The 16404-nt window shown below is 38.1% G+C and overlaps 1 protein-coding gene across 8 annotated transcripts in view; it reads left to right on the plus strand.

The window, feature by feature from the left end:
* KHDRBS2 (KH RNA binding domain containing, signal transduction associated 2) overlaps nucleotides 1-16404 on the plus strand; it is a 753630-nt gene that overhangs the window by 671775 nt on the left and 65451 nt on the right. For all 8 annotated transcript variants that reach the window (XR_012801185.1, XR_012801184.1, XR_012801181.1 and 5 more), the window contains one exon: nucleotides 11445-11527. Coding sequence is in view for 1 of the 8 variants with exons in the window: in XM_075598111.1 (XP_075454226.1) it covers nucleotides 11445-11527 (83 nt within the window). In the remaining 7 variants the exon portion in view is untranslated. The remainder of the gene's footprint in view (nucleotides 1-11444; nucleotides 11528-16404) is intronic.

Below are 16404 nucleotides of genomic sequence, written 5' to 3' on the forward strand. Positions count from 1 at the left end.
GAAGACTTCAGGCATCTTCTGAATTGTTATTGCTGTTTAACATTTTGCTTTAAGTGCACAAATCATAATATGGCAGTTTTATAACCAGTTACATAAAATGTTCTTTATGTTGAGCTTAAAAGTTAATGCAGATTTTCTCCTTCAGTACAACTACCTACAAATGCTTTTTGTTATTAGTTTCCTTCCTAAGAGACAGTGAACAAATTAGATTTTTTTTTCTTTATAACCTCTTAGCTTGAAATAATTTTATATATAGAATTATGTGCCATACATGTATATACTAAGTTGTCTTCTGCAGAAAACTACTTAGTAGATGTAACCCCCTGTAAGTATTTTTTAAATACTACACAGCTTTATAAAAGTTTTCTAAAATCATGTGAGATAGGAACATACATTTATTAATTCTTATGAGTATGACTGTAAGTAAATTAAGTATTGCTCATTATTTTGCTACTTGAAGGCAGGGTTAGTTTTTTTCTGTATTGAGTAGATGCAAGTTCACCAATGGTGAACCAGATCTGTGTGGATTATGTGTGAATGTAAAATTTTATTTATATAGCACCATAGTTAACATAGCAGTTTACAAAATTTACAATACAAGGTAAAGAGGGTACAAACAATAGGGATAAAATAGACAGGTAAATGACATGAGTCAAAGGGAAGCCCATGCCTGAAGATCTTTGCATCTAAGTGGTATGTTGGGAAGCTTACGGATGCATTAGGAGTAAAAGTGCATACGTTGAAATACAGTCAAAGAGGTGAACTGCATCTGGAGTCAGTTGTTTTTGGATCAAGCCCCAGAGAGCCAGCCAAGGTTATTACAGTGGGGCCTGATATGCAAATCCCTTTTTAAATATTAATTCTGTGTTTTTCCAAAACCTTTGACAATTGCAAGGTACTTGAATCTGTCTACCACAATGACTGCCAAGAACGGGAAAATAAAATAAGAGGCTTCTACAGGCAGTAACTACAAATGCTCACACTGCACAACTTGCAGGTAGAAATCACTGCATTAACATGAGAAATTGCAGACCTGGAAGCTACCTGTACACCTGGTTGGACTCATTTTCTTTGCATGTTAAGAACAATGGTGCCTCTAGTTTATAGCACACTATAGTTGTGTCCATGAAGAGCACCTAATCCTCCTGTATAAGTGTCCCAATCACTGATACACAACCATATGTCATCTGGATATACAGTAGCATAAGATATTACTCCCATTAACGCTACAGTAACAAACATCATTTCGTCCCTAGGACTCAGGCCATGTCAAAGTTCTTGGCCCCACCATTCTTTCCTGTACCCTATTTGGGAGCTTGGTTTGGCCATGTCTGAGTCCCAGACCCATTCCCTCCTCCCCCCATTTAGCATTATGGGTTGATTAAAATATGGAAAATAGCTGAAGCGCTCAAATGCAGGTATATCTCAAAATGATAATAAGCCAGACCACTGTACCAGGGTACTAACAATTGATATAGTACCTATTGTGTCATATAATGGGTACTATCCTCCTGAAGACAGGTGGTGTGTGGTGCAACCCACTCACCATCAGTCTCATTGGCAGGTTCCCCTGAAAAATATACAAATACTCACATCCTGGTAGGGCAGGCAGGCAGGCTGTGCAGCTACTCAATGCAATACAGGGAAAAGGGAGACAAAAAAGCGCACCAGCACAAACGGAGCAGGAAGAACCCAGGACAAAAAAATGATTAAAAGGGCACTTTAATGTGGCAAAAGACCCATCCAATGCATTTCGAACGTCGCAGCGTTCTTTTTCAAGGTGTAGATATTACAGAAGCCTATGATACAAATATGATTGCTATGTTGGGTAATTAACACATTATTAATGGGGGTGTAAATTCTCGCATTGCGATTTTGGCCAGATATTGCACCCGCTAAATTATTACTGCAATTTTGATATACAAATTAAAATTGAATATTAACGCTCGTCACTTTTTGTTTTAGTGGGTGCGATGTCAATTCCATTTTAAACGAATTTGATGTATCCGACCCAAAGACAGAAGTTCATATCAAAAGATATGAAGGCATGTGACAAATACACATACATAGTACAAGGCAAATGTACTGTAATATACAGCAAATAAGTAAATTAATACATATACCTGGGTGAATACTCTCAAAGTGGTAAAAAACAGATTATAAAGAAAACTAGCTTGATTTTTTCCAAGGAGACCATATATAGCTAGATTTAGCAAGAAACTATGAACAATAATTGTACATTTCTCCATCCTTATGGTTTTATTAATTCTTTGAAAAATTACACTTAGCGGGAAGGGGCGGCGTGGTTCGATCTGCGTCTCAAATTTTGACTCATTCATCCACCTCTAATGAGATCTTAAGTGCAGCTTAAAATTCAATTTGAATACCAATAGTTGGAGCTTCTAATTTTCTAGAATTCCTTTTAAAGTAAGAGATCAAACTAAATTCCATTCAGAAGTTTTTTTCTAAATTTGGGAGATTTACTATGGCCTTTTGTAAGTGTTTCTACTGTTGGTTGATTCCTGGAATGTCTGGATTAATATTATTATTTCTAATACTTTTCGCTAAAGGTTCAATAGCTAATACAAAACTCATACTGTAGGTGGGAAAGCCAACTTGATGAGTCCTATTTGACTAAGGAAAGGATCAGACAGGATGCCTGCAGCGTTAACCCTCACTAAAGGTTCAGCATATAAACCAGATACAATTTTCAGAAAGTTTTTGCCTAATCCAAAGGTTTATAAAATCTTAAACATATTTGTCCAATGTATTGTATCAAAGGCTTTCTCTGCATCTAGAGAGAAGACAACTGAGGGGATCTTACTGGAACCTTAGATATGAATCAAATCTATATGTTTCATAGTATTTTCTGCCGCTTCTCTTTTAGGGACAAAACCCACCTGGTCAAGGTGAATGTGTATAGAGAAGACATCGATTCACTGATTTTAGCATTGAAGCTTGTGTCCGTGTTATGTCTAAAATTGGAACACATGTATGGTTCTTCTCTTGCTTGAGGATTATGATTATAGGGACTTGAAGCATCTCAGGGCGGTGGGGGGTGGGGAGGAGGTGAACAATTCTTCACTATTAAATAGGGTTACGAAACTGGGAGATAATATATCAAATATTTACAAAGGTCTTATAATTTTTATTCTTGAAGCCACCTGGGCTCAGCGACTTTAAGATTTTAGGATCTTTTATGGCTGAGGTTACTTCCTCTAGTTTTATTGGCGCATTCCATTTTGTACCATCAGAGGTGTTAATCTGAGGGAGAGATTTTGCTTAAAAATAATTCATAAGAGTACTACAGTATAGATCTGGCTTGATCGTTTTCTCACTCCGATTTAGATAGATGTTTAATAGTGTATAGTATTGTGCAAAAATGTGATACATTTCAATGGGGTTATACATCAGAACATTAGATTGGTTCTTAATTGATTTAGTTCTGTTATTGTGTAATTTCTTCCTAAGTTTGTTGTGCTATTTTTTCTTGGTAATGCCTGTGAAAATATGTCACTACAAAGAAAATGACAGCCTTAGAAACAGCATCCACCTAACACACCACATCCTGATATTAAACATATTTTTGCAAAAAAATTTGAACATGTCGCACATAGAAAAATGTACATTCGATATTAAGGAAACTGAAGCAAATAATTTGATCTGTAACAAAGTTTAAATTGGTAATGTTATCAATATAGCAATTTAAATTGATGTAGATTGGTTTGAGATTGTACTGTAGTTTTCCCCTATGGTTTTACTATAATGGCATACATCAAAACATGCAAATTTATTTTTGTGGGTATTATTTTGATTGCCTCTATCTGCCGCACAAGGCCTATCAAAATTATCTACAGTATAAAATGTAAATTGGCTTACATCAGGTTTTTCAGATTTTCTTGCCACTGGTGAATCTCTACTAGATAAATCCTGCATTATGTTGAGCCTTCAAAATAATAAAAATTGCCATTCTGTACATTTGGTACTCATTTTTCTAAAGGAATACTATTATCTACACATGTTTTTTGTTTTGTAACTGTTACATTTCCATTTCTTAACTTCTTTGTAATGTAGCTAGCAATGTTTGCATATTCTACTGTAATTTCTTCAAGATCTTTTTACTTTTGAGTTTTGCATCTACCAGTTTATTTCGTTATGAGGATTTACTGAATTGTGTCATTTGCAGCATATCTGTTTTGTAATACACACTATTTATCATTTTTTAACATTTCATATAACTTTTAAAAAAAATGTTTTCTAGTTTTAAATTTTTTTCAGTTGAGAAAAATTACTTTTGTTTCTTTTCTATCCATTTTTTATGAAAGTAGACATATTAGAAAGAATAGTAATAAAGTTACAGCTCTGTTATTTTGACACAGATGTAGCCAGACCTACCTTTCCCAGAATTGCACAAAAAATGCAAAATGATGCAGCTTCAGAGAAACCACAGTCTATGGGAATCTATTAGATCCCCTGCCGTATTAATTCCCCCTGCTGGAGATGCTGCAGTCACGTTCCTGCGGCTTTCCCCCACAGCAGGAAAAGTAAATTTGGCTACATCATGTGTTTTTTTACATTATGCTAATATGATTAATAATAATTTTAAAAAGTGCATTACTATTATTTAAAAAAAAAAGACTTTTACTTGTGTATATTTCACATCAGAAGAGAATATATTTGTGGAGTACTACAAGTTATATAAAATCTTTGTGGGTGAATGTTTGGGGATATTCTGATGTTTTGGTGTCATGCTTTCATAGTGTCTTTGAAGTGATATCACCTGCACAACTACTATATACGTCAATGATGGGCTAAATGGCCTGCGGGCCACATCCAGCCTGCCAAATGATTATATGCAGCCTGCCACATGTAGGGTCTCACTCAATAGGCCCAACCTGTGGTGCAGGGCCTTACCCGGTGCTGGCAGGAGCCCTCTCATGTGGTCCTAACACGTAAGATGGGACTGACCAGAAGACGGGCCCAACTTCCGCAATCACCCCCTGGGTGGGCTCCTACTGCTGCATAAGGACCCACATCAGTCCCAACTCCATACTCAAGGAGAAATAGAGGCGAGGGAGATAGAGGGTTGAGCGGGGGAGGAGTGTGGGAGGTGGGTGAGAAATGTGAGAGAGATGGGGGAGTGTGAGTGAGGTGGGAGAGAAGATTAAGAGGGCAGGAGAAGATTGAGAGGGGGAGAGTAAGTGGAGGGAATTGGAGTAAGGGGGAGGGAAGCGTTAGAAGGAATGGGATGAAAGAAGGGATAGAGATGTGGGGAGGATTAAAAGGGAACAAGGGGGGATAGTGAGAGAAAGGAAAGTGAGTGAGAGAAAGTGTATGAAGGGGGAAGCTGGAGTGGAGGGAGCATGTGGGGGAAATGTTGGTGAGGAGGGAAGCATGAGGGAAGAAAAGGGAGCATGAGTAATACTGAAATACTGTATTCTATTGTGTTTACATTGTTGTGCTAGGGGAAAAAAACAAAGGCATTTTTTAAATATGGCTGTGTGTAAGATTGTATTTTGTGGAAGAAAAGAGATCCTGCGCTTTTTTGATTTTATGTATGCAATATGTAATGTATACATTGAATAAATGTCTGCTCAATGATTTGTTTATACAGTATTTAGCCTAATTTTCAATTAATGTCAATTATATCTTCTTTATTTCCTGCTTTTAAAAGTGCAATACTTGATTTTGAGCTATTATTAAGCATTTGCATCTACATTAAGTGTGTAACCTGCGAAGCTTATCAAAGCTCACGTAATTGCCGTTCAGCTAAAATAATTGCCCACCCCTGGTATAAGTGATTTGAGGTTCTGAAAATAAAGTCAGACACCAGTACATTTTAAGTTTCAACACATTCTATCTCTTTAACTTATTATGTAGTTGTTTATAGCTCTTCACTTTGACCTCGATTCAAATAACTACTGTACCACATTGTTCTTTGTTTACATCAAAATGAGACTAAGGCCTCAATTATACCAAGAGCTGCAGGGCAGCAGTGCTATCCTGTTATGTAAACCTGCGCTGCCACCGCGTAACATCTTGATTATACCGGGGAGACAGAGCAGAGGAGGCTTGGAGGTGTGGCCATGAGCGGTTTGCCCTCGTTGGCTGGATCACTTACGTGACATGGCCGTCGCCAGAGAAAAATTAATTTGGAAGTCTCTTCCCCAGTCATCCACTTTGCAGTATGGCGCGCCGTGACAATCGCCATAAGTATGAACACTTTAATTGTATTTATGCTAGTTGTTCTGGCACCACGCGGTGTCACTCCACTCAACGCCACACGCGTTTTTCAGTATAATCACAGCATGAGGGGCTTATTCTACATATTCAATGCAGAAGTTCAGTCGAACAATGCCTAATAGGCTGCTTCATTCATGGGCTATATTTAAAAAATGGATACGTTATATTTTTATAGAAAAAGAATTTGTATTTTTTTTTATCTTACATACGGCTTACGTAAAAAAAAAAGTTTTGGCCACAAGTATTTGCAGTGTGATAATCTGCTAATTTCAAAATGTGCATACTGTACTTATACTGTAAGTAGTATTGCTTCTTTAGGCCAAGCTTATGGTGGCGGCGTTGCTACGTGCACGCCCTTGCATCCGCGCACACTTCCAGGACTCGTTCCTTATTGCCTATTGGAGTTCTTCAAGTGCCTGTGGCGCTGTGCTTGGCGACACTGCTATATTTTACCGCCACAACTCAAATTGAGATTTGGGGCTACAGAAGCATGACTTCAGTGTCACGTGAGCTGGTTCAGCCAATGAGGGCAAACCAGCACAGTGACACGTCCGTGACGCGTTTGCCATGCCCCCAATCGCCGCCACCGGTCTCCTGTATCTAGTGCACACATTGCTGGGGCTGCAGGAGCGCACACGGTAGAGCTCGGACATGAGCTCGGCCTTAGGCACTACAAAAACATACTTTTCTTAATGTTAAAGAATTATACAGTACACGAAAAAAATATGTAAAGTGGTAAACACCACTACATTTCTCTAGCCGCAACTTTACATACAGTATTGCATACTGTTATGCCCTGGTCTGTTAGTTATTATTTGTTTGGGAAAAAAAATAATAATTTGAGCAACGGAAAAGAACACGAGCTCTACCTTTTTTATTTTAAAATGTTTCTAGAAACCTTATATTTAAACAGAAGCAAAGGATTTTCTAGTTGACCTTGTAAGGTGTTCGTGCAATTGCACGATGGAATTTTTAAATGTATAAGTCAAGCTAATTTTGCTCAGCAGTAAAGTATTCTAAATGGAAATGTGCTTTAATTCTGTGTGTCTTATTTTTAACTTCAAGTTCTGATTTTGGTATTTGATGATGGAATGTTCTGAGTCATTTAACAAGTCCTTCCTGCCCTTTAGTAGTATATCAAACTGTTTGGGCAATGATGTTTCAAAAGCCTTTATAGATTTCTAGGAAAATGCAACATGATTACTAATAGGTGAGGTGACCTCTGCTTAGTATCACATTATCGTGCTCTATCATTCATTTTTAATAGTTGGAAAGAAAGAAAGGAAGAAAGAAGGTTACGCTTAATTCTGTAGGTGAGGCATGTCTTCTCAGTTAGTTAGCTAAACTATAAGAAAATGTGTAATTCCCTTATTTGGGGTTATTTATTATTATCAAACTCTTCCAGCTGCAAAACTGGGGCAAAATCAGTGCACAAATACGGTGCCTAATCTATAAAATTCTTATTGCCTTAGAATTTAATGTATGTCCTTGGCAGTTTTTGCCCCCGCTTCCGGAGCTGGGAATTTTTTTTTATAAATGAACCCTTTTTTATGTCTTGAAATAAGTTTTTATTCAAGACTATATAGATTAAGATTCAATAGAGCAAATCAGTAAAGTTCCATATGACAATACACTACTCTGTATGCATTCCTTACACTCATTAAAATGAATGATGGTTGCACTCATTAATGCTGCCGTACAAGCTGCCATTTTAAATATATATATTTTTTCCCCATTCAATATATCTATCAATACAATATGCAAACTGACAAGTGCTAAGCTAAGCTTTTTTTTAATGCTACATGTTTTTTCTCATAGTTTCTGATTTATTTAAAACAAAACACATGTACTGTAGTGTCCACAGTTATTCTAACACAAACCAGTGGCAATCGCCAAAAAGACCCAGGTACATGCTGGACACATGCCTTAAACTTGCCTTAAACTAGACCCAGCATTTCTGCATTGATTAATGGCCCATCAGATTAACAGAGGGGGTCCCTGGCAGTCCCATTCAAACTTTCGGTGTTAATTTAGTGTTACCTAATCCTCTCCCCCCGCCCCCTCCCTTTCTCTATTTCTGTATCCATTGCTTATGTTTACAAAAACTCAAAATAAAAAATAAGTTACAAAAAAAAGAAAAAGTGAGGAGGAGAATTGAATGTGTGATGCAGAATTTGATAGGAAGCCAGGAGAGGGATTTCAGCAGGGGAGGCGCTGAGACAGATTTAGGATAGAGTAGAGTGATTCTGGCAGCAGCATTTAGGATAGATAGTAGGAGAGACAGGTGAGAGGCAGGAAGGTCAGACAGCAGGAGGTTACAGTAATCGAGACGGGAGAGAATGAGGGCCTGTGCCTGCAGCCGCACAACAATGGAAAGGGCATATCTTAGTAATATTGCGGAGGAAAAAGCGACAAGTTTTAGATACCTTTTGAATGTGAAAGAGAATTTGAGTGTGACCCCGAGGCAATATTAGTGAGTGTTTCTGGCATATAACTTCTGAAAAATCTATACAATATCATAAATTGTAAAGCAAAAAAGACAGTACATCCAAATTGCTTGTCATTGAACTGATAGCAAACACATAGTAAAAAAAAAAGTAGTCCAATATGTGTATTCATTAAATGGAGATACTGTCAAATGGGGCAATTTTGCATGAAAACTCCATTGCCTTCATTAAGAGTTTCCATGTGATAGTTCAGTGGTACTCAACTCCAGTCCTCAAGCTCCCCCAACAGCTCAGGTTTTCAGGATATCCCAGTTCGACAAAGGTGGCTCAGTCAGAAGCTCAGTCTTCGACTGTGTACTGAAGCAGTGTACTCCATGTTTACTGAAGCAGTGTACTCCATGTTTACTGAAGCAGGAACTGATTGAGCCATATGTGCTGAAGCAGGGACTGATTGAGCCACCTGTGCTGAAGCAGGGACTTATTGAGCCACCTGTGCTGAAGCAAGGATATCCTGAAAACCTGACCTGCTGGTGGGGCTTGATGACTGCAGTTGAGCACCCCTGCGATAGTGCCACAATCAGCACTATCACCTAATAAACCCCCCTCCCCCAAAGATTTCAGATAACTTAACTTTAATATTCTCTAATCTGTGTATATAAGAAGTGTATTTGTTAACTTTATATTAATATAGGGTATATTTGTGAAACGATTGCCACATTCATTGAAGAAGAAAAAAAATCGAAGAAAGTTCTTTGAGTTTGCTTGAGAAAAAAGGTGAAATCAAAGAAACACAAATGTTTGACACCCTTTTACTGGTGTTATTGTTGTAGTCATTCAGTCATTATTCATTCATTCTTAGAAGTCATTAAACTATTATTTATGTTTCGAGGAACAGATATAGTACTTATTGTACTCACTTTTATCCTCTGAAAAATAAGGGCAAATATCTTTGAAATCCTAAAAGCATAAAAAAGAGTTTATATACCATATTTCCTCAATTGTAAGAGGCCATCGATTCTAAGATGCACCCTTGATTTAATAAAAAAAAATTGGGGGAAACCCCCCCACTATATTAAATGTGCAGATTTTTTTTTTAACTAGCAGACAATAGCATACATTTATCTACACTACTCTATACTAGACTGCACTACAACTTTATGCTGCGGCTGAGTGCGCTTGGCGAGATCACTTCAGTGATTCCCAATAAGTACGGCCACTCTCACGCGGTGCACGTGCATGTATGCTCTACAAAGCTCAGCTGTTGGAGAGACGTGGAAATTTGATTTCCAAGTGCTCAGCGGGGTCACATGACCCTTCAATAACCAATGGGGAGAGAGAGACTGACAGAATGGGGAGAGAGAGACAGGCACAGACTGGAGAGAGAGACAGTATCAGATGAGCGGAGAGAGAATGGATGGATGAGGAGGAAAGAGAGAATGGAGGGAAGGGTTGGTGGGAGAAAATGGAGGTAAGGGGGAGGGAGAGAATGGAGGGAAGTCTGAATGAGAGAATGGAGGGAAGGGGGAGGAGTAAATGGAGGGAAGGGGGGAGGAAGAGAATGGAGGGATGCGGGGAGGGAGAGAATGGAGGCAGGGGAGAGGGAGAGAATGGAGGGAAGGGGGGGGGGGTGGGAGAGAATGGAGGGAAGGGGGTGGGAGAGAATGTAGGTAAGGGGGGAGGGAGAGAATGGAGGGAAAGGGGTGGGAGAGAATGGAGGGGAGGGAGATAATGGAGAGACCTAGACACACACATAGACACAGACACACACACACACACACAAACAGCTCCCTCTGCACCTCCTGCAGATCACACAGAGACAGGGGGAGGGGGGGCTGCTGGGCAATGTGAAGATCTCTGGCAGGAATCTCTAGCTGATCTCTCTGCCCCTCATGGAGGGGGAGGAGGGGCGGCATGATCGGAGCCATGCAGTTTCAGCCACTGTGAAGATCCCAAGTCGGCATCTCCAGCAGAGCGCCCTAGCTAATTTTTTTTTAGTACACTGATTCTAAGACGCATCCCTATTGCAGACGTGAAAATGGGAAAAAGGTGCGTCTTAGAATCGAGGAAATACAGTATTACTGCAATTTTTTTAACACTGCACCACGTGTCTCACGTAAGTCATACAGATGTGGCAAGCTCTGCTACATCTTTAAATTCACAATTTTTTAATGTGTTTGCTACTATAACCTAGAGCAGGGGAGCGCAAACGTTTGATGCTGCGCCCACCTGCCTGGCCTCCCGCGGTCTCGCGACTCCTTTGCTACCTGAAGCTGCGTCAAATGACACTCCGGGGTCACGTGACCCGCGGCATCATTTGACGCCAGTGATTTCACGTCACGTGACCCCATGGAGACGCGTCTGATTTCCGGTAAGTGTTATTGTTGCAGAGTTCTCACGCGATCCCTGGCATTTAATTTACATGCCTTGGGGAGAAGCGCTGGTCCTCTGCAACCGCCCATATCCCCCCCCCCCCCCAGAAAAATCTCTCTCCCCCAGTTTGCGACCAGCTGACCTTGAGTAGTCTCCTTTTATTACACTTAAAGATCCCTTCATATTTAGTTATTATTGTACATGCCATTTTCTCTATCTTTTTTAAAGGTGCAATACTGTAGCTACAGTAATTAACTGTTTTCAAATATTTACCATAACATAGTTTGTTATTTAATCAAGTTACACTTTCTTTAATCTAATTTTGCATGCAACGAACTTCAATTTTAAAAAAAAATTAAACTTCTTTACTATATTTGTTTATAGGGTTATGATGATGGCTTCGGAGATGATTATGATGAACAGAGTTATGAAGCCTATGAGAACAGTTATACAACGGAAACACAGAGGTACAGTTTGGCTGAACTTTTATTAACATTAAGGAATATATTTACTAAATAGTACTAATTACTAGGCTTTTCTTGAATGGACTATAAGAAGCCTTACAATTCAGCACTTGGTAAAAATGGTTTTATGTCTGCAAAGTATAACTGTTAGATGTATAATATTATAATACATACTGATTGGTATATTTGAATATTTAAAAAAATCAATGGGTATTAATTACAATTCTTTAGGCTGCTAGTTTTAGGGTCCCCCTTTTCTCTACTTCTGACATTACATAGTAGATGAGGTTAAAAAAGACCTGCGTCCATCAAGTTCAACCTATGCTAAATTTAGACAATATATATAGCAATCAGCCTGCAATTCATAAATATATTCGTATATCAACATTTTCACCTTTCTAAAGCTGGTGAATTAAATATGTTTCTGGGTACAGGATGAAAACATGAAATCTAGGCCAGATAAATGGCAGAAGCTGTGTATTTTTTGAGAGACTTAAACAGTGTAGAAATATATATGTGTTCATATAATTCTAGTACATGAAAATATCTTCAATAAAGCTTTTTTTATCACATTATTCAGCATCCCATCTTTATTTCTGTTAGATTCAAAAGTTTGTATACTGTACAGTACACTGTTGGCCAAATAAAAGCTACAATGCTATATACTGCACCGACACACTTTATTCGAGCAAATACCCGGTATGTACCTGGCAGATACCTGGAATGCGCCGCTCCTCACCTCTGACAAGCCCCGTTGCGTTTGCCTTCCCAGCCTGGGTTCATGCCTGGCTGACGGGCGGCTGATCTGTTAAATGATGATGATTAGGATTTAATAGGCTGCAATGCTTCGCGTGTCTACCAGATGGCATAAATTCATGAATTGTAATGCAGTATATATATATATACTGTGCAGTATTGCAGCCAGCGGGAATAAAATGCTTCAATCCCTGCCTGAAAAATAACTCAATGCACTCGGGCAGAAAACAGTCACAAACCTCAATACACCCGGGTATACCCGAAATCGTGGGACTAGCCAAGCTCGAATAAAGTGTGTCGCCAGTGTACAGTAGCAACAGCCTAATGTTATCGGTGTTTGGTCCAAGTGCTTCTATACTGTAAATTGTTTGTTGGTCCAAATGTAATGAGCCTGTATTGTAAATATCAGTTAACATACTTACAACACACAAATGGCCTAATTTATCAAAGGCTTAATAGTACTGTTTATGTATTCTAATTGCTCTGCGGAATTATAAAGAATAACATTTACAAAAGGAGCTCACCTTTCAGCTCATGTGTACATCAAATGTGCACAGTTACGTAGCACCAAAAAAGCAAGTACTGTAACTCACTTTATCTAGAGTATCATTAATTTATACACAGTCAATTAAGCAGCTCTTCTTGCTTTCTCATTCTGCTATTCAGTAAATTGGTTAAGCATTGCTACTGTAACAACCTCCATATCACAAGGGAGCAGGTACACTTTTCAACGCAGTCCTTTTGTGATAGAATCACAGTAATACAAAGTGATCGTCAGGTTTTTACTTTCAGAAACTGATGTCATCACACAAAAGAGCAATGTGATCAATGACAGAAGATTTCAATTAGCGGAAAATATGCAGTGTTGATGCTAGTCTACTATTTTAAGGCCAACTGTAAAATATATTCCCTTAACGTTGATCTTAATTAGTTCAAGCCACCATGTGCAAATAAAATGAATGAATCTAGTTAATGAACATTTGCTGTAAACGTCTTGGCTCTGTATCACTAAGCAAGGATTTAGTAAGGTGTAAGCCGGATCTGTAATTGAAAGTTAGTAACGAATCTTATATATTTTTTTTTTCATTGATTCTTGTAATACTGGCACCAAACAACCTTGTATTAAAATAGAAGTTCAACTTATAGTAGCAATACATGCTGGAGCCGCAATAAAGTAAAAGCCCTCAGCCATGTACATTATTTGCAAAAGATTTAACATCTATTTTATATTACTTCGCTTTCTAACTTAAGTCCAAAATACATTTTCCGATGACAATTAAAATGTTAACCACTTCAAAGTGAAAGCGTCAAGTAATTTTATTATAATAATGAAACAATAGTACATTATCCCACTTTACAAACATAAAAATATCTATTGGCAGATAAATGTCGCTTGGCCTTCTAACCTGCGTACTGTCCTAAGTGTTACAGTATGAAGACTCCAACCCAAAATGGTGTCTAGTATTTTTATTTTTGCAAAGTATTTTTATCCCGGTATTCAAAATGATTTTAAAAAGTATAAAACACAGATACCAATGCAGTAAGTATACTTGAAAAGGAGTTTCACAATATTTAGGACTACTGTACAGTATGTGCCTATCCCAAGCAGTTTTGAATGTTTCTATTGTATTATACCGCATTACATCACTTTACAAAGCCTGTTCCATGAATCAACTATCCTTTCATCGAATACCGGTATATTGCTCACAGCTCCTCTAGACTACAACCATTCAATTTCAGAGCATGACCTCATGTCTTAGTGTTCAGCTTGCTCTAAAAAATGCTTCTATGCAGTGGCTTATTTATACTCTTATTGTATTTAAAAGTTTCTATCATATTGTCTTTATTTCTCCTTTTTTTTTATTTTTTTTAAAGTCTTTCCCTATCAGATTTATAATACAGACCATCTGCCATTGTATTTATTTTTCTTTTCGACGCCCTTGTTTAGTTTGTGTCCTTCTTGAAATATGACTTCCAGAACTGACCACAAAATCTAGCCAATGATCTATAGACCGGTATTAAAACTTTACCCTTTTTGCTATCAATATCTTAGTCTATACAACTCGGCATCTGCTATTTGTCTCCACTATTTCATTACATTGTCACCTATTTTAAAGTCCTACATGTTTGTTTACATGCTTGTTTGCATCATTTGACATATTTGTAAGTACAACATTCAATATTCCATTTACTATAAGTGGACTCTATCACCAACCACTTAAGAAAAGCCTGCAATTAATCCAGGATATCCCTGCTTCTGTTTAAACGGCAACATCAAGTAATTTAAAGTCTCCTTTAATTAATAGTTCTCCTAACTGGTGACAAACAATACAGTTACTCTGTGCATCTTGCCCTGGTAGCCTTCACTCCTACTCTAACGAGGTACTTAGGCTTCATCCCCTTGGTAGTTCTCACTCATTTGCTGGGGAGGCATGTATGTTTGTTTCCTTTATTAATGTTAGATTGACAATCTCTTGCATAGTCTCTTCAATGCCCTGTATGTGGTGGACCCTGGTTGAGGGGGACACTTTTCGGGGATCAAAATCCCTTTTCTGTGGACGGCATTTTTCCTCTATACTTATCAGGTCAGGAGTTAACTGAGGACCTGTCGGGGCAGAAGATAGTGACATGGGGTGTAGAAGAGAGTGATATGACTGGGAGAAAAGATGGACATGGGGGTGTGACATGTGTGAGTGAGTTACATGGAGGAGAGTAAATTAGGTAGGAGTGGAATGGGAGAGAGACATTGGGGCAGAGCTTGACATGGAGGGAGTGACATGGGGTGGAAGAGTGACCTAAGAGAGTGAGATTTAGTATTACATAGTTACATATTGTAGTAGATGAGGTTGAAAAAGACATGCATCCATCAAGTTCAACCAATGCTAAATTTAAACAACAGATACTTTATCCTATATCTCTACTTGCTTATTGATCCAGAGGAGGCAAACAAAAAACCCCAGTGACATATTGTCCAATGATATTTCATAAGGGGAAAATAAATTCCTTCCTGACTCCAATAATTGGCAATCGGATTACTCCCTGGATCAATATCCTTTCCATGTTTACTTTTTGTTATATCCCTGTATACCTTCCTTTCTAAAAAGATGTCCAACCTTTTTTTTGAACAAATCTATTGTATCTGCCATCACAGTCTAAATGGGTAATGAATTCCACATTTTAACTGCCCTTACTGTAAAGAACCCTTTCCTTTGTTGCTGGTGAAATCTCATTTCATCTAACCTAAAGGGATGCCCCCCAAGTCATTTGTACTGCCCTTGGGATGAATAGTTCTTTTGAAAGCTCCTTGTACTTTCCATGAATATATTTATAAATAGTTATCATATCCCCTCTTAGACACCTCTTTTCTAATGTAAATAAATCTAATTTAATTAAATCTAATTTAGCTAGCCTCTCCTCATAAGTTAGATTATCCATCTCCTTTGTAAAGGGGCATAATTATGTTTACTTCCCTTCCATACATTTTCTGTTTAATGCAAGATAAGATCTTGTTTTCCTTTGCAGCTACTGCATGACTTTTGGCACTATTGCTAAGCCTGCTATCTACAAGCACTCCTAAATCCTTCTCCAGCAAGGATTTCCCCAATTTATACCCATTTAATTTGTAAGTTGCCTGTTTATTCTTGCTTCCCAAATGCATAACCTTATAGTTATCTGTATTAAACCTAATCTGTCACTTACCTGCCCAAATTTCCAGTTTTTCCATATCTTTCTGGAGAGAAATTATATCCTGCTCTGATTCTACTACCTTACACAATTTAGTATCATCAGCAAAGATGGAGACTTTGCTCTCGATGTGCCAACCTTAAAGTCATTAATAAACAAGTTAAAAAGCAGGGGTCCCAGTATGATCCTGTGGTACTCCACTCACGATCTTAGCCAAACCTGAAAAAGTTCCATTTATGACAACCCTCTGTTGTCTATTCTTCAACCGGTTTTCAATCCAGGTGCATATATTTTTACAGTACCAATTTTCTTTATTTTGTACACCAACTTCTTGTGTTGAACCGTATCAAAAGCCTTTGCAAAATCTAAGTAGACCACATCAACTGCATAACCCAGGTCTAAATTCCTACTTGGATAATGTGGTAAATTGGTACATCACA

Source organism: Ascaphus truei, chromosome 4, assembly GCF_040206685.1.
Source record: "Ascaphus truei isolate aAscTru1 chromosome 4, aAscTru1.hap1, whole genome shotgun sequence".
Classification (NCBI taxonomy): domain Eukaryota; kingdom Metazoa; phylum Chordata; class Amphibia; order Anura; family Ascaphidae; genus Ascaphus; species Ascaphus truei.